Here is a 17,004-nt window from a genome sequence, read left to right as displayed (position 1 = left end):
ATATAAATAATATATATATAATATTCCATTACATATATATATAATATTCCATTACATATATATATATATATATATATATATATATATATATATACATACCACATCTTCTTTATCCATTTATCAATTGATGGACACTTGGGCTGCTTCCATATCTTGACTATGGTAAGTAATGCTGCTATAAACATAGGGGTCTGTGTATCCCTTTGATTAGTGTTCTTGTCGATCATTACTTTAAACTCTAACATGAATATTGATCATCTCCATTTAGTCCTTTTTCTGAGGTTTTATCTTATTCTTTCAATTAGAGCATATTCCTCTGTCTCCTCATTTTGCTTGACTTTCTGTGTTTGTTTCTATGAATTAGTGGAACAGCTACTTCTCCTAAACTTGAAGGAATGGCCTTAGGTATGGGTCATCGCTTGTGTAGACTCTATGTGCCTGGTGACTTTTGCTGGCTGGCTGGAGTTGTGGGTGACATGGGCTGGGGATCGCGAGGCACTCCCTGCTAGGTCTGCTCTGGTAGGATGGTAGATGGCCATTTCTTCAAAGACTGGGACTGCATCCCACAGCGAATTGTATATGAAATAAGTGCTTAATACTTTATAGATGGAACTGAGATTTTAATTGGGCCCTAAAACTTTAAATAAATTACACCTCAGTCTCTATTCACTAACCTATTTAATGAGCATGTATTTGAGTACCTAAGTCCTTTGTTAGAAGCTGGGGAGATACATCTCTTGCTTACTCACTGTGAGGCTTAGCCCAGTCAGTGAGCCTGATCGGAGTTCAGTAAAGACCAGCAAACCCTTGTGCCTCCTTTCCTCTTGTCCAGAGACTAGTATGTGGGAGTAGGGGGCAGGAGGTGCCCACTCAGATAAAACTGTCCAAGAATGCCAATGTCTCCCAGGCCACCCACTATCCTGGGAATTTTGAGAACGTCTTTTGTCCCAGCCCCCACGCAGGGAAGAATCTTAGCAGGCGATACCAAGGTGGGAGCCAAGCAGTGCTGTCTGAAGTAGTCTCATTCTCCCTCCCCACTGACCTTCCCAGAATCAAAGAGTCTTTATGGAGGATGGGGTTGGAGAAGAAGCAGTTTTGCTATTCGAAGGAATGTCCAGGGCCCTCTGAAGAAAGATGGAACACTAATCCTGTGTCTGGGACCAGTAAGGCTATACGTGGGGCTGGGACACTGGTCACTTTCCCTTTTTGGAGTCTCCATGTTGCTCCTCTTTCTGTGTGATTCTCTGAGTCAGTTTGTCCCAATCTCCACGTCTCTCTTTTGGCTTGAGCCTCACTCACCTGTCCTCTTCCATCAACCCAACAGCCTGACTGCCAGCCACCCTGGCTTCCTGGCTCTGTAGTTCCTGGCCTAGTGGCCTAAGCCCATCCTGCTCTGACAGTAGGGGTGAGAGGGGAGGAGATGATGGGGACAAGGAAAACCTCCTGGTGACACCTTCCTTTCCTTTCCCAGGCCTCAAGCCCTCAAGCGCATGCTAGGCCTCCCTTATTGGGGTCATCATGAACCAGAGGAGGCACATGGGAAGAAACAAGGAGGTCGAGGTAAAAACAGTAGAGAGGAGGGACAGAGGGTTGGGGGCAGAGGGGAGAGCCCCCCCGAAGTGGAAGCCAGGTAGCCAAAGCCATTGGGGAGAAAGGAGGGAGGTTGAGTCGCGCGGCTCAGACAGTCCAGCCCAGCCGAGTCTCCGGGTTTCCCGTCGGTCTCTCCTTCCAGCTTCGCTTCCTTCCTCTCTTGTAAGATTTCTCCCAGGACCTCTCCGTGAGACCCCCTCCTCCGTACGAGTCTCGGCGATGGTCCGCTGGTTTCTCCATCTCGCGCCTGGCTTTGGTCTCTGGCTCAGCCTCCCGACCTGGCCCTCTCGGTGGGCGGTGCTCCTTACGCCCCGCCCCCAAGGAGGACTATTGGTGAAGAGGTGTCGAGAAGGCGGTGTCCAGCCAGCTTCCGAGAGCCAGATTGGTTGCGGAGGCCCAGAGGCGGGCGGGAGGCGGAGCCGGCCGGGAGGCGGGCGGGGCGGCTGGGGCCCGGCCCAGAGCCCCGGGCGGTCGCATTGTTTTCCTGCGCGGAGCCGCGGCGGGAGTGGGGGCTGCGACTGGGACCCGCGGCTTGCCAGACCCGACAGCGGCCGGGAGCTCAGATCCGGGCTCCATCCCATTCGGACGCTCATCACATCTCGCCAGAGCCCCAATCACGGATTGCGAACTCGGCGTGGTGCGGGGCTGCTGCCCGCCCGCTGCGATCTCGGTCCCGCTGACCCGGATCTCGGAGCAAGTACCCCGGAGCTTGGGGAGATGGGGCTGCAGGGGAGGCCAGGAGGACGGGGGACGCCGCAGCTGGGGACAACGTTCCGAAGTGCGAGAGGGAACCGGGAGGGTGCCAGCGCGCTGTGTGCCTGGCTGGTGGAGAGGGTCAGCGGAGTTGGGGTGCTTGGAGGGAGGAGGGGACCGTGGCCGAGCCCCGTCAGTGCACTGTTGGGCGCAGCGTCTGGGCTCCTCTTCCCACCGGGCTTCTCTGAGTCGCGTCCCCTGGATTGGGGAGCGCGAAAGGGGATTATCTGAGGCGCGCACCGTGCAGAGGGTGGAAACCCTGGTGCCTTGACTCCCGGGCAGGGAAACTAAGGCTCCGAAACCCGCGGAGAACTGGACCCTCCTCTCGATGTCTCTGCAGGGATGGGAAGGGGGACGCGTCGTTCCGGACTTTGGTGTCACGGTTGCACCTCTGTCCTTGTGCAAGCGGGAGTCTGAGCACCTCTCAGGAGGTTGGCTGGGGCAGAGTCGGGGAAGGGGGCCCCCGAGAAACAACAGTCCCCGCGCCCTTCTCCTTTCTTCACCCCACTCGCCCCGGGGCTTTGTTAGGCCAGAGTCTCCCAAGGAGGAGAGCCTAGCTGGAGACTGAACCTTTAGCCGGCGGACCCCGCTCAGCGCCGGCCGCAGGCCTGCTCTCTTTGGTTCCCAGCCTCTGGCCCTGTTTCTCTGGCCTGGGAGACCCGCCTCCGCTCCCCAACCCCCGCTCTCATCCTCACTCTGTCTGCGCCTGCAGGCCCCTCCAGCCCCTCCTCCCGCTAACGTGGCTCTGGGACCCGGTCCCGGCCCAGACTCTGCTGCCCGCCCCTCTCGGAGCCCCAGATCCAGTGAGGGGGAGACACGTCGAGCCCCTGGCCGCGGGCCCATCTTATGCCAGGCTCTAAACACCTGGATTATCCTCGTTGGGGGTTGGGTGGAAGGGAGAGTAGGTGCGGAACCAGGGGCAGAGGGTGGGAGAAATGTCTTGGAGAAGGGAATGCGCCTTCAGCCTGTTTCTCGAGGATCCTCACCGCGCCCCCCACCCCCTCTACCTCCTGTCTGCTCCCCCAGAGGAAGGTGGACTGGGGCGGGAGACCAGCCTGAGAGCTTCCTGCTATTGTCCCCAGCCCGGTCTCCCCTTCTCCATCCCTTCCCCAGCCTCCCCCTCCACCCGCCTTGACTCTGGTTGTGACTCTGGCCATGACCCTGGCCACTCCCCAGAGGTGGCCGTAGGGCCAGGAGGAGAGAGAAGAGCTGTTTTCTCTCCCAGCAAAGAGAAGACCTAGGAGGGGAAGAAAGGTTTGGCCAGGCCTCCCCCATTTGCTTCAGATGGGGGGTATGATGCCTTTCCCCAGGCCCTGGGTGGGATGGGAACTGCTCAGATGCTGCTCCTCCAAAAACCAATGTGGGAAGCCTTCTTAAAGACATATCATACAAGTCTAGGGGGCCAATGCGAAGGCCAACCAAGTGTTTTCAGAGGCTGGACTAATCCAGTCCAAGGCAGGGGGTGGGGTGCAGAGACACTGGGCAGGAGGGAGGCAGGACCTGCTCTCTTAGGGAAGAAGGAAGGGGCTGGGGATGTTTGCTATCGGAGCATTTTGCCTAGAAATGAAGAGCATGCAAATGAGATGCAAATTAGCCTCTATTGTCCCCAGCTAGGGCGCTTTCTCGGTGAAGGCTGCTGGATTCTGAGGGTTTTAATGTGGGAGTGGTCGTCATGCCCCACAAACTCTCCCTGTCACCCTTTTCCCCAAGACTGGTCCTTCAGTTCCAGGAGTTTCCAGCTAGGGGCAGCCCCTGCCCCTGCCCTCACATCTTTGGGTTTGAAGCGGCCGGCACCTCTGTAATCTAGCTCACTGTCAACACCCCGCCCCACCCCACCTCACAACACACCCACACCTTTCCAGGGCCGCACATCCCTTTCCCTAGCCTCAGTAGACTTCTCCTAAATTTTCACATTTACTTCTAAGGGATGTGGTAAGGAGGTCTAGCTAAGCCTCTTCCCTCCTGTCCCTTCTTCCATCAGGTCACAGGTTTCCTATCCCCCTCAAACCCCCACAGGAGTCACCACCCCAGGTGAGGAAAGGGCAGCAGCTCCTGAAGGCAGGGGATGGAAACTGGCCTGGTCTGGAAGCAGGAAGAGGGGTCTGGCTGTTCTCCCCACTTGCCAGAGGCCAAAGTTGTTTCCTGGGTGAAGATACCAGTTGCCCAGGGCAACTTGGAGGGGGGAGGGAGCCGGAGGGGGAGGATAGGAGACAGGCTGGGTCTCTTTCTCTTCCCCTGGGAGCACCAGCATCCGGGGATGGGGGTGGGGTGGTTAGGGAGGCTTGGCCTTTCAGCACCAGAGGGTCGTTAGCTAGCTGACTGCTCTGCCCCTGGGGAGGGGGTCATCATTAGATGTTCCTACCCCTTCCCCTCCTCCAGCCCTCTTGGGACCCCATCTGACGTCAACCTCCCCACCAGTGACGCTGGACTGGGGGTGGGGTACACTTGGGTCCTGGCTCCAAGAGTGGATTTGGGGAGATGGAATGGGCTGGGCTTGGAAACCCAGGGTCTGTTCTTTAAGGGGACATGGTGGGATGAACAACTAAGGATTGGTGAGGGATAGCTGTCTATTCACAGAAAGGAAGGATTCTCACCCGACCTGGTTTCAGGAGCCACTCAGCCCCTCGCTTCAGTTTGAGGGGAGGGAGGGCAGGAAGCTGGAGTACACCTCCCACTGCGGGGCCCAACCGGGGTCAGCTGGGGTGGGGTTGGCGGTGCCTGATGAGTGGGAAGGGCAGTCTCACCACGCTTTCACCATATCCATCTTTTCCTGGACTTTGGGCTACCGTTGCCTGTGCCTGTCGTTGAATTATTTATATTTCCATTTTGAGGCAGCCTGAAGAGGGAAGGAAGGGAAAGAGGGACATACGTGTTGAGCCATTTCTCATCACCAGTATAGCCAGTTGCATCCCTGGCTCCTCATAGGCGTCTGCTCCTCCTCATCAAGTACTTGCACTGGTTCTTGGGAGCCAGGGAGGGAGCAGGGGGTTGGAGAGGCTGGGAGGGGGCACAGTGGTCGGGCAGACAGCTGCAGCCAGAGCTAAGTTTAGCCTCTGATCTGGCTCTGATGCAGATGCATTTTTGGCTAAGGCAGCCCCCCACCTCACCCCATACCCCTCCCTACCCAGCTTCTCCCTAGCAAAGAGAAGAGCCCTTGAGGCATGAACTTAAACTAAGACAACGACCCCTAGGCTTCCTGCCCCCACTCTGTCCTTCCCCAACCCTAGAGAGGGGATGGCTTCCTCGCAGCTGCCTCTTCCCCGGGCACAGCGCCTGAATGGCTCCCAGGGTGCCGTCCGGGTCTGTGAGGGAGGGTGAGGCAGACATGGTGCCCTCTTCCTCCTTCCAGTGCCAAGGAGTCACTATTTATAATTTTAAGGCTTCAGTGTCTAATTATAACTGAGAAGGGGTTAGTAAGAGGGGGGGCCGGGAGGTGTCACCTACCGAATGTCCCAGGCCCGCTCAGAAGAAAGGAGAAGAGGCCGTGTGAGGTTTGGAAGGGGAACGGGCGTGTCCTGTCCTTACCTGGGGTCATGCCTGCAGGTCTCACGCCAGCCAGTTTGGGCCAGTTGGAGAGAGAAAGGCCTGGAGTGACAGTGACAGCTGGCTGGGACCGAGGCAGTGCCAGAGAAAGGGTTGATTCCCCCGGCCCACAGGGTCCTCTAGGGTCAGACCAGGGGAGGAGCCCGCCTGGGCCAGGGGGGAAGGGATCTGGCCCCTTCCCCCACTTTTATCTGTCTCCTCTTTCAGGGCCGGCATATGGGTGAGGGGGCACCCCCTGGGGCCTGAGCTGCCCCGCACAGGATGCCCCGTGCCCCCCGCTTCATGCCCTTGCTGCTCCTGCTGCTCTCGCTTCCCCATACCCAGGCTGCCTTCCCCCAGGACCCCCTCCCTCTGCTGACCTCTGACCTGCAAGGTGAGTGCCCTGGCCCGACACCCTGCTGGGTGAGCTCTGCACTCCAGACCCCTGTGTAGGAGGCCAGGGTACAGGAAGACACCCAGCAGGGGAAGCAGACAGGTAGAGGGAACGGGCGCTGCTGGCCCTGCTTCCTTCACTTGGAGGCAGTGCGGTCATTTGGTGGTTAAGAGCACGGACTCTCAGCCAGACCAAACCTTAGCAGGTTTGGATCCCTGCCCTGCGACTCATTAGCCTCACAACCTTGGTTAGATTGTTTAACCTTCCTTTGCCTCAGTCTCCTCATCTGCAAAATGAAGAGAGCAAATAGCATTCTGCCTCAGAGTTATGTAGGGATTAAATGAGGCGCCGAGAACATGGTCTGGCACATGGTAAGTGCTGCCTGTGTGTTTGCTATTACTGTTAGGTATGCCACAAAGGTTCAGGGCTGGTTCAGTGGTTCCCCACACCTCTTCCCCCATCCCCACCATTTGCACCACAACTAAGCCTAGGTCCCACTGTGAGGGAAACCATACACCCACTTTTTTCTGAGAAGAACCTTGATCTATTTGCAGGTTCCTGTTATGGATGTAGAATTTAGAGTAATTTTAAGGACCAAGGGACTGCAGTTGGGTCCCTGGGAGTAAGTGTTGGGGGATAAGAATAGCAAACACTTGCACGTGCCAGATGCGGTTCTGAGCACCGTATAAACATTAAAGCATCTATGTCTGAACTCTGAGCTGCCTCTGGGTGCTGATGATCATGGTTGCCATGGTCAGGCCAGCAGACACGGAGGGTGGTCAACGGAGACAGTGACCTGGGACGGCTGAGGTGGCTTCTGAAGAGCCTTGAAGGGATGATACCAAAAGCTGGGAGAAATGGAGTAAGTGCTCCAGACAGGACAGTGTATGGCACGGGAACGAGAGGGGAGCGCTAGCCAGCCCTACAGCCCTTCCAAGAAGGAACTGTGTTCAGCTCTGGAGTAGGACAGACCTGGATCTGAATCCCAGTGCCTTCCACTTCCTAGCCAAATAAACTAGGCAAATTCCTTAATGGCTTTAAGCCTCAGACTCCTCATCTGTAAAGTGGGGCCAATATTAGTATAGTAAAACCTTGCGGCAAGATAAGCAAACATTATTTTTAATTTTAATTAAAAAATGTTTATCTTTAGAGAGATGGAGAGATGGAGCGTGAGCAGGGGAGGGGCAGAGAAAGAGGGAGACACAGAATCCAAAGCAGGCTCCAGGCTCTGAGCTGTCAGCACAAAGACAGATGTGGGGCCTGAACCCACAAACCGTGGGGGATCATAACCTGAGCCAAAGTTGGATGCCTAACCGACTGAGCCACCCAGGTGCCCCTCTAATAAATTTTAACTTGATAAATGAGCGATGTCTTGTGATACAAATAGTATGTGATACTGAATATCAGTTGATCACAACTGAGCCAATGGTTCTTGAAATTCACTTTAATATACGAGTGCTTTGGATTACAAGCATCATTCCAGAATGAATTATGCTTGCAAACTAAGTTTTACTGTATTTCCCTTATAGGGTTGTATTAAACGAGGCATCTAAAATGCTAACATGGTGGTTGGCCGAGGTTAAGTGCTCAGGGCTAGCATTATTTTATTAATAGCTGTATTAATAGTTTTTTTAATGCCTCACAACTTGTCTTCCTCATCCACAATGTCCATGGCTGGATTTCATCTGGCTGGAAAGGGTATTGGGGGAGTGCATGGTGTCCTGGCTCAGCCTCAGCACCCACCTCTCTGTGTCTTCTAGGGACTTCCCCATTATCCTGGTTCCGGGGCCTGGAGGATGATGCTGTGGTTGCCGAACTTGGGCTGGACTTTCAGAGATTCCTAACCTTGAACCGGACCTTGCTAGTGGCTGCCCGGTAAACTGGCCGTGGCACTGTTGTGGGGCCGACATGCATGCTCCTGGGCAGACATGGGACCTGCATGGCCACTGCAGCACCTTGCAGGGGACACATGCAGGTGTACAAGCCATGGGACGTGGACATGCTTGGACCCAGAGCGCAAATGCCGAGGCATGGAGTAAGGGGGGGATAGCAGGAGGTCTGCGATGTTTGTCTCTGACCACTGAGCCTGAGCAGGGTGGCAGTAAGGAGCTCAGGTGGGGTGCCTTCGTTTGGCTCTGATCCCTCCTTACCTCTCCCTGCAGGGATCACGTTTTCTCCTTCGATCTTCAAGCCCAGGAGGCAGGGGAGGGGCTGGTTCCCAACAAGGTAAGAGGCATGTGGCAGGAGGTGCAGGCATGGAGATGAGGCCTGGAAAGGTCTGCTGGGGGTCCAGCGGGTGGGAAAAAGAATCCAAAAGGAGCCGTCATGTGAGGGGGCATCCAGCTTGCCCCATGATGTTCCCTCCCTTCTGTCTCTCCCTTCAGTATCTAACATGGCGGAGCCAAGACATGGAGAACTGTGTTGTGCGGGGAAAGCTGACGGTGAGGAGTGTGAGGAGCGGGGTGACAATTTTGAGGGGAGAGTTTCCCACCTCTCCAGGCTCTGTCCAGGACCACAGTGGTCCTCTGCTGTGCCCAGTTTTCCCGCCTACTTGCATCTGGGGTGGGGTGGGGGGGATGCAGGAAAGGGGATGAATAGTTTTTGCCTTCCTTCACAGAAGAGCTAGGCTCTAGCAGGCCAAAGAATCTGTCTGAGGTTGCAGGGTAGCAAATAGCTTGGCTGGGACTTTACCCCACATTGCTCTGACCGTCTCAGGGGAGGTGGCCTTACTTCCTGTGGCCCCCTGTCCCAGTCCTAGGGAGCCCTGTTGCTGACCTTGAATTTTGGCTTCTCTAGGACGAGTGCCACAACTATATTCGTGTTCTTGTTCCCTGGGACTCCCAGACACTCCTTGCCTGTGGAACGAACTCATTCAGCCCCGTGTGCCGCAGCTATGGGGTACAAAGGCAGAGGGAGGGGGTGTGGGGCAGGGAAGGGGTCATGATGGGAGTGGGAAGAGAACCCAAGGTGGGCAACCGGAGTGTCCAGAATGCAAGGGTCCTGAAGGGGTTGGGGAGAGAGGCAAGGGGACGCGGGGAGGTGGGTGATGGAGCCAGACTCCGAGACCCTGATGGTTCCAAGAATCTGTTCCCTCTCCCTCCAGATAACTTCGCTGCAGCAGGAGGGTGAAGAGCTGAGTGGGCAGGCTCGATGCCCCTTTGATGCCACCCAGTCCAACGTGGCCATCTTTGCAGGTGTGCACCTGGGCACGTGAGAAGCGGGCCTGTGGCCAGAGGGGGCTACCACCTCAGCCCTTCTCCCAATTTGGTCTCTCACTATGCTCCTGAGTGGAAGGTTGAGGTAGGGGGCAGGGCCAGGGTGAGTGAGGTAGGGGTGTAGGAGGCCCAAGAAGCGCCAGATCCCTGGGCCCTCCCCTGACTCCCCCCTACCCGCCCCTCCAGAGGGCAGCCTATACTCAGCCACAGCTGCGGATTTCCAGGCCAGTGATGCTGTGGTTTACAGAAGCCTTGGGCCTCAGCCCCCACTCCGCTCGGCCAAGTACGACTCCAAGTGGCTCAGAGGTCAGGGCGGGCCTGGGGGAGGGAGGCTGCTCTTGGGGAGGAGGTGCAGGGGGAGGACAGGGGGAGGTGCAGGGAGCAGGCAGAGGGTGGTGGTACTGGTACTGTGCCTGTGTGAAAGGCAGAAGGCTGTGTGGGGCCTGGAGTCTCTGAGCATGCTGTTTCCTGTCTCCGCCCCCTCAGAGCCACACTTTGTCCACGCCTTGGAGCACGGAGACCATGTCTACTTCTTCTTCCGAGAGGTCTCTGTGGAGGATGCTCGGCTGGGAAGGGTAAGGAGGTGGGCACCAGGGGTGTGTAGCTAGAGAGTTCTGCTGGATCCTGAGGAGCCAGTCAAGAGTCAGTGAAGAGCTCCTGGCCCTAATCTCCACCATATAGTCCCTTGGACTCTGAGCCCCAACTTGGAGTAGCCCCCAGCCCTCTGCCCCCACATCCTGCTGTGTCCCTCATCCTTGACCCCAACCGATCTACCACGCTATACCCTTCCTTTGCTGTGCCCCTGACATTGGTCTCTCGGTCCTCCAACACTCCAGATTCGTGTCCCCGCCACTGGCCCTGGGGCCCTCCCTGTTCTCCTAGTCCTGGCTCTCCCCCCCCCACCCAGGTGCAGTTCTCCAGGGTGGCCCGAGTATGTAAACGTGACATGGGCGGCTCACCTCGGGCCTTGGACCGCCACTGGACATCCTTCCTGAAGCTGCGGCTCAACTGCTCTGTTCCTGGAGATTCTACCTTCTATTTTGACGTCTTACAGGCCTTAACTGGGCCTGTGAACTTGTATGGCCGCTCTGCTCTCTTTGGGGTCTTCACCACGCAGACCAATAGGTTAGTAGTAGACTAACCGACATGGCCCAATCTGTCCCTTGTCCCATCAGCGTCTGAGCCCCCCTCCCACAGCCTGCTGATGCCTTATAATGAGGGGAGACTCCATTCAAGGCCAGTTTACTATTCTGTTCATTTTTTTTTCTCCCAGCATGGCCCCCAGAGACTGTCTCACCCTCTCAGGCTCCACGTCCTAATATGGTGCATAAGGGCAGCTGCCGTGTCTCACCTGGGAGGGGCTGTGCTATCCCTCCCAACCCCCAGCCCACATCCTTTTCTGGCTCCTTCAGCATCCCTGGCTCTGCGGTCTGTGCCTTCTACCTGGATGATATCGAGCATGCGTTTGAGGGCAAGTTCAAGGAGCAGAGGAGTCTGGATGGGGCCTGGACACCCGTATCTGAAGACAGGGTTCCCTCCCCCAGGTACCCAGGATGGGGGTGGCTTTTGTGGGGGCAGAAGCAAGCAGTGTGTTCCCACATGGGATTATGAAGAGAGGGTCTATGGGATTAGGGGGAGGGGGCTCAGTGGGTTGGCATGGGACTGGAGAGCTGTGGAGAAAAGGAAGGCAGTAGTTGAATGTCTGTGTGAAGGGGTAGAGCAAAGGTTACCAATCATGTTTGGGAGCAGCTGGGGGGGTGGGGTACTTAACTAAACCCTGGGTCCCCGTCCTAACATGGCTCCTTTCCATGTGCCTACCAGGCCAGGATCCTGTGCAGGGGTAGGTGTGGCTGCCTTGTTCCCCTCTTCCAGAGATCTCCCTGATGACGTCCTGACCTTTATCAAGGCTCACCCACTGCTGGACCCAGCCGTGCCACCTGCTACCCATCAGCCTCTGCTCACCCTCACCAGCAGGTATGTGGTTAAACAAATGACAGCTACTGCCCAACTCCCCCCCACCCCCGCCCCCGCCACTCTCTATCTCCGACCTCACAAGCTAAATCATATTGGTGGGAAGAAGAACCCATGAAAGTGGAAGGGAGAGCGAGAAGAAGAAAGTCTGGGCGGGAGGAAGCACCCGGAAGTGGGCACCAGGATACATGGGCCATCTTCCACTAGTCAGCTTGCCCTGACCCAAGGACTATCCCTCCAGGGCTCTACTGACCCAGTTAGCCGTGGATGGTAGGGCTGGTCCCTACGGTAACACCACAGTCCTGTTCCTGGGCTCCGAAGATGGGACAGTGCTGAAGGTACTGCCCCCAGGGGGGCCATCAGGGGGCCCTGAGCCCATCCTGTTGGAAGAAATCAATGCCTACAGCCCTGCCAGGTGAGGCCTTCGTCTGGCAGTCCCTCCCACCCCCACCCCCGCCCCCTTGCAGAGCAGGAATGGGAAGTGAGGTGGTGGATGGAGATGTGGGGGGATAGGGTGGGAACTCCCCAGAAGCTATAGGATATAGGGATTTGGCAAGAAGCTGGGTGGTTTGGTGGGGCAGTCCTATGAGTTGTGTTCAGGGCTTGTGCACCTCCCCACCTTCTGTTCTTTAACCCCCCCCCCCCCCCCGCCCCTGGAGACAGGAGCCTCAACTGCGCCATCTCTGATTCCTTCTGGCTCCATCCTAGGTGCAGTGGGAAGCGGGCGGCCCAAACGGCACGGCGGGTCATAGGGCTGGAGCTGGACACTGAAGGTCACAGGCTCTTTGTGGCTTTTTCTGGCTGCATCATCTACCTCCCTCTCAGTCGGTGTGCCCGGCACGGGGCCTGTCAGAGGTGAGAAGAGGCTGAGGGCAGGCCTGCCTGGGGAGGTTCCTTGAGCCGGAAGGAGCATGGGGACACAGGCATGGGGGGTGGCAGAGAAATGCAGGGGAGGGTCAGGAGGGAGGGTTGCCTGGAGCATTCTGTAGGTATGCAGCAACCAGGGACTAGAAGAGGAATCAGGGTAGGCAGGATGGGATCTGGGGCTGGGGCATGGGCTGTGATTAGAGGGGAGAGCCTCAGATGTCTCCGTCTCCCCCAGGAGCTGTCTGGCTTCTCAGGACCCATACTGTGGATGGCACAGCTCCAGAGGCTGTGTGGATATCAGGGGACCCGGTGGGTAAGTGAGGGGCCCCTGGACCTCCTGAGGAGAAAGCTCCCCACTACAAGGAGAGGGAGCTGAGGGCCGGGGCAGGGGCTGGGGGGCAAGATGGATAACTGCACTGAGACACCCCCATCCACCTCATTTCCTTCTAGGACTGATGTGGATCCGGCTGGGAACCAGGAATCCACGGAGCACAGTGACTGCCAAGGTAAATGGCCGGGACAGGGGTGGCTGTAGCCACAGCTGCACATGGCTCTGAAGGCCCTCAGAGACCATCCCGGGTGTGGGTTTCTGTCCTTCTGTAGCACAGTCACCCCTTTCAGTTCTTCTAGAAGCTTCCCCTGCCCCTGTCTTCACCCTCCGTCTTCCTTCTTCATAGATGGAGCTACTGGGAGTCAGTCTGGTACAGGGGATTCTGCTTATGGTGAGTCTGGCTATTCCAACTTCATCCCCCCTTGCCCGGCCCACACTCACCTGAGTCTGTGCTCCCTGGCAGCAGCAGAACAGCACCCCGGACCCACTGAGAGAGTCTCAAGGGTTAGCATCCTCCACACACCTGGCATATAGCTCAGTGCTTGGCATACAGTAGGGTGCTTAAATAAATAGTCTTTGAAAAAACTACATGAAAGAATGCCTGCATGGTGAGCCCTTCCCCATGCCCAGAAGAAAGGAGAGGCTGGAGTTCTGGACTTCGGGGTTCCAAAGGGGGTGGGTGGGGGTGGGGAGGACCCTCTGAATGGGTGTCAGAGGTGGAAAACAGGAGCCTCACTGGCTCTGACCTGGTCTCTGTCACCAGTGCTTCTGGGTCCTGGCCCTTCCCCTGAGACCCCCAGCCCCCTCAGTGATGCCCACTCCCGGCCCCAGTCTTCCACTATTGGAGCTCACACTCAGGGTAAGGGGGCTGGTTGGGAGGGACAGGAGTGAAGTGTGGGGCTGCTGATTCTTGAAGAACTCCAAGCCCCTCACTGACACGTTTGATGCTCACTAATGCCTGTCTGGTGCCCCCTCTCCCCAGAGCTGGGCATCTCCTACCCACCTCCTTCTGCACTGGCAGAGTTTGGCACCTGCTCTTGGCATGGCTCCAGGGGCCAGAGCTGGGTTGGGGACTCCCCAAGGCCCAAGCTCTAGCCTGTGTGTGAGGGCTGGTGTGATGGGCTGTGCGTTGAGGGGTCAGGGGAGGTCATTCTGAGGAGGGTCAGGCTGTGCTGGAGCGGAGGAGGTGAGCAGCAGCGGGAGCGAGGTGCAGCGCCCTCCCACACCCCCCTACCTCGGCTGAGCCTCCCTCCTCCCTCTCGGTCAGCAGGCGTGCGCCGGGACCTCCCCCCAGCCTCAGCCTCCCTCTCCGTCCCCATCCCACTCCTCCTGGCCTGTGCTGCCGCAGCCTTCGCTCTGGGCGCCTCGGTCTCTGGCCTCCTGGTCTCCTGCGCGTGCCGCCGAGCCCACCGACGTCGGAGCAAGGACGTCGAGACTCCGGGGCTCCCGCGCCCTCTCTCCCTTCGCAGCTTGGCCCGGCTGCACGGTGCGGGCCCGGAGCCACCGCAGTCCAAGGACGGAGACGGGGCGCAGCCGCCCCAGCTCTACACCACCTTCCTGCCTCCCCCCGAGGGCGTGGCCCCGCCGGAGCTGGCCTGCCTGCCCACGCCGGAGTCCACGCCCGAGCTGCCGGCCAAGCACCTCCGCCACGCCGGGGGCCCCTGGGAGTGGAACCAGAACGGGAACAATGCCAAGGAGGGCCAGGGCCGCGCACGGGGCGGGAACGCGGCGGGCGGCCCCGCGCCCCGCGTGCTGGTGAGGCCGCCGCCGCCCGGCTGTCCCGGGCAGGCGGTGGAGGTCACCACCCTGGAAGAACTGCTGCGCTACTTGCACGGTCCGCAGCCACCCAGGAAGGGGGCCGAGCCCCTGGCCGCGGCAGCGTTTACCTCGCGGGCGCTCCCGCCGGAACCCAGCCCCACCCCCACCCTGTTCGCGGGCCCCAGCCTCCTGCCCCGGGAGTGTGGCCCGCCGTTGAGGCTGGACGTGCCCCCCGAGGGCAAGTGCGCGGCCCCCTCCACGCGGCCCGCCCTCTCCGCCCCCGCTCCCCGGCTAGGGGTCGGGGGCGGCCGCAGAACGCCCTTCCCCACGCATCGTGCCCCCCCGGCCCTGCTCACTCGGGTCCCCTCGGGGGGCCCCTCCAGGTACTGTGGGGGGCCCGGGAGACATCTTCTGTACCTGGGCCGGCCGGAGGGCTATCGGGGCCGCGCCCTAAAGAGGGTGGACGTCGAGAAGCCGCAGCTGCCCCCGAAGTCGCCCCTCGTCGCGCCCTCCCCCCCGCCGGCCATCCCCAACGGCAGCCATTTTCACTTTTAAAGGGAGCTGCGCTGCGTCCTCCAGTTGGGCCCCTGAGGCCCGCGCCTTCCAAGGCCAAGAGCATGGACGCGTCTCCAAGGACAGAACCCCTCCCTCTCTCCGCGTTCCACACCTCCAGCCTTTCTGGACTCTGAGAGTCTCCTGGGGTCTCAGCCCGCCTCGGGTTTATTTATTGACTGTATTTCCCCCTGTCCTCGAGAGAGGAGTGGGAGGTGAGAAGCTCGCCCCCTCAGTGAGCCAGCTTTTCGGGGGGAACTGGCGCACTCCTACTTCCCCCTCCCTCAGCCAAGCTGCCTTAACTCGCCCCTTCGGGCTTCCTCCATAGACTGAGCCGCGGGCGGGCCGCAGGACGGATGGACGGACCGACGGGGCTGGGGCCGCGCGCGCGCTGTGTACGGAGTCCTCGGGCCTCCCGGGACGTGCCTCCTCCTACTGTGTAGGAGCCTCCGCTTCCCAATACAGCTTTTTGTCCCCGAGTCGTGCCTGACTTTCCTAGCGGAGGGGGCGGGGCGGGAACGGGTCCGCTCGCTAGGCGCCTCTGCCCCCGAATCTCTGCCTTTATCTTGGTCTCGCACTCTTCCGAGTAATTGGGATGGCTGCGGTCCCACCGGGGTTAATCAGGAAAGGTTTCCTGAAGGAGGCAAGCAAAGAAATGGTGTGTGGCGATGAGCCGGGGCCCAGGAGACCCACGGCCGAGCTTAGGTGGGGTGGGGAGTGCACCGGAGCACGTTCCTGGATCGAGGACGTTTCCCTAGCTTGTTCCATGGGGTGGGGGAGGGTACTTTTTGAGAAATAAAATGAAGCTGCAGCGCAAGTGATTTACGTTTCACAACAGGAAATCTTGCCCTAAAGAATTTGGAGTCTGGGTCGCATGACCGGGAGGCTGCACAGAAGAGCAAAGGAGTCCGTGCTGTCGGAGGCAGGGGCTACCCTTGGCAGTTCCCTAAGGAGCAGTTTCCCTTCGCAGAGCGGGAGGGAGTATCCAGAGCGTCTGTTCCCTTGCACGCATGCGTAGCGTCCTCTCGCGGAGGAGTCTCCGGCTGCACACCGTGTGCCGACGAGGTTCAGCTAGCGGGTGCCCGTTCGGTCGTTCATCTAGCTGGGGCTGGCTGAAGATACCTGTCTGTTACCCCGCGGGCCAATGGGAGGGGCTGACAGGACCGTCTGTCCCGCCCACTACCTCGAGTCTAAGGGCTCCTGAAGCCTCTCGGGGGCGGTGGCTGCTTTTGCGGATTTACAAGTCCGGGGTTTTGCCGGCGCGTGGCCCGAGTATCCGCCCAGTTGGAGCCCTAGGCCGCCGTCCCACTGGCGCCGCCTGGAGGCCGGCCCAGGCCCTGCCGCTAAGGAAGCCTTGGCAGTCCATTGCCCTGTTTGCCGTGGAAGGGCCTTGATGGGAAACCGCTGAGAACAATTTGGTGAAGAACGGAGATTGTTTCTTGTTCCTCCCTTGACTATCTGTAATCCTGACAAGTCACAACTTTGCCCCAAACCTCAGTTTCCTCATCTGAAAAATGGGGTTGTTTGAGAGGCTCAAGTAATGATAATGTATGTAAAAATACTTTCAAAGGAGAAAACACGGTACCTTTTGAGATGGTGATTCTTCCAAACTCATGCTTAGGCGTCCTAACTTTGCGATCTTCTAAGCAATCGGTTTCCCTTTATATCCTCACAGTCTTAATAGATTTTACCCTCAATGTTTTTTGAAAATTACCCTCTGAACTTTCCTCACACCTTGTTCTGTCATATTTGCTCTCTGCAGTCTACCCTCTGCTTGGAGCTTGTTCTCCCAGGTTGGAGAGGTCCTTTAGGTCTTAGTTTAACCCTCTTTGGATGCCTTACATAAACCAAGATGTTTGAAAACCGTTGCTAGTTTCCTAGATGGTGAAGGAGAGCAAGGGAGGAGCGGAGAATCTTTCCAAACACGACTTCACTATCCTCTTCAAACCAAGGTGTTAAAGCCAGGACAAAGAAAAATGTTAGGGCTGCATCCTTTCTCAGCCTTCTGTTCTGAGGGACAAGGCTCAAAATACTTCAGTGCTTGCTCTGAA

At 57.9% G+C, this 17,004-nt stretch overlaps 2 protein-coding genes across 13 annotated transcripts; one reads left to right on the top strand and one right to left on the bottom strand.

Moving 5' to 3' along the window:
• Nucleotides 1-1,765: 1,765 nt before the first annotated feature.
• On the bottom strand, nucleotides 1,766-9,664 carry LOC123379063 (proline-rich protein 36-like). Of its 2 annotated transcripts, none has more exons than XM_045033500.1 (3): nucleotides 9,035-9,664; nucleotides 8,410-8,540; nucleotides 1,766-5,179 (listed from the first exon to the last, which is right to left on the bottom strand). In XM_045033500.1, the coding sequence occupies exon 3, from the start codon at nucleotides 3,184-3,186 to the stop codon at nucleotides 1,918-1,920; it is 1,269 nt and encodes a 422-aa protein (XP_044889435.1). In that variant the 5' UTR covers nucleotides 3,187-5,179; nucleotides 8,410-8,540; nucleotides 9,035-9,664; the 3' UTR covers nucleotides 1,766-1,917. The 2 variants fall into 2 exon arrangements, with proteins under 2 accessions (XP_044889435.1, XP_044889434.1); XM_045033499.1 differs by having other exon boundaries at nucleotides 8,410-8,537.
• Nucleotides 2,149-15,432, top strand: SEMA6C (semaphorin 6C). Of its 11 annotated transcripts, none has more exons than XM_023259145.2 (19): nucleotides 2,149-2,283; nucleotides 6,094-6,259; nucleotides 8,020-8,134; nucleotides 8,422-8,485; nucleotides 8,644-8,700; nucleotides 9,056-9,157; nucleotides 9,363-9,453; nucleotides 9,661-9,780; nucleotides 9,961-10,049; nucleotides 10,382-10,599; nucleotides 10,887-11,018; nucleotides 11,296-11,448; nucleotides 11,687-11,860; nucleotides 12,154-12,300; nucleotides 12,548-12,625; nucleotides 12,763-12,818; nucleotides 12,990-13,034; nucleotides 13,407-13,502; nucleotides 13,992-15,432. In XM_023259145.2, exons 2-19 carry the CDS (start codon nucleotides 6,148-6,150, stop codon nucleotides 14,954-14,956), a joined length of 2,814 nt encoding a protein of 937 aa, XP_023114913.1. In that variant the 5' UTR covers nucleotides 2,149-2,283; nucleotides 6,094-6,147; the 3' UTR covers nucleotides 14,957-15,432. The 11 variants fall into 11 exon arrangements, with proteins under 11 accessions (XP_023114913.1, XP_023114912.1, XP_023114908.1 ...); XM_023259144.2 differs by having other exon boundaries at nucleotides 13,914-15,432; XM_023259140.2 differs by having other exon boundaries at nucleotides 13,911-15,432.
• Nucleotides 15,433-17,004: the final 1,572 nt, after the last annotated feature.

The sequence above is a fragment of the Felis catus genome, chromosome C1 (genome assembly GCF_018350175.1).
Source record: "Felis catus isolate Fca126 chromosome C1, F.catus_Fca126_mat1.0, whole genome shotgun sequence".
Lineage (NCBI taxonomy): Eukaryota > Metazoa > Chordata > Mammalia > Carnivora > Felidae > Felis > Felis catus.
Note: the sequence above shows the minus strand (reverse complement) of the source record. Positions and strands in the feature narration are given on the sequence as shown.

Excerpts from the sequence above, each read along its gene's own strand:
- SEMA6C (XM_023259140.2), top strand. The coding sequence starts at position 6,148 with ATGCCCCGTGCCCCCCGCTTCATGCCCTTGCTGCTCCTGCTGCTCTCG. Across the intron at positions 9,158-9,362 it reads CCGTGTGCCGCAGCTATGGG|ATAACTTCGCTGCAGCAGGA; the intron begins GTACAAAGGCAG and ends CTCTCCCTCCAG. Across the intron at positions 9,781-9,960 it reads CGACTCCAAGTGGCTCAGAG|AGCCACACTTTGTCCACGCC; the intron begins GTCAGGGCGGGC and ends CCGCCCCCTCAG.
- LOC123379063 (XM_045033500.1), bottom strand. The coding sequence starts at position 3,186 with ATGGGCCCGCGGCCAGGGGCTCGACGTGTCTCCCCCTCACTGGATCTG.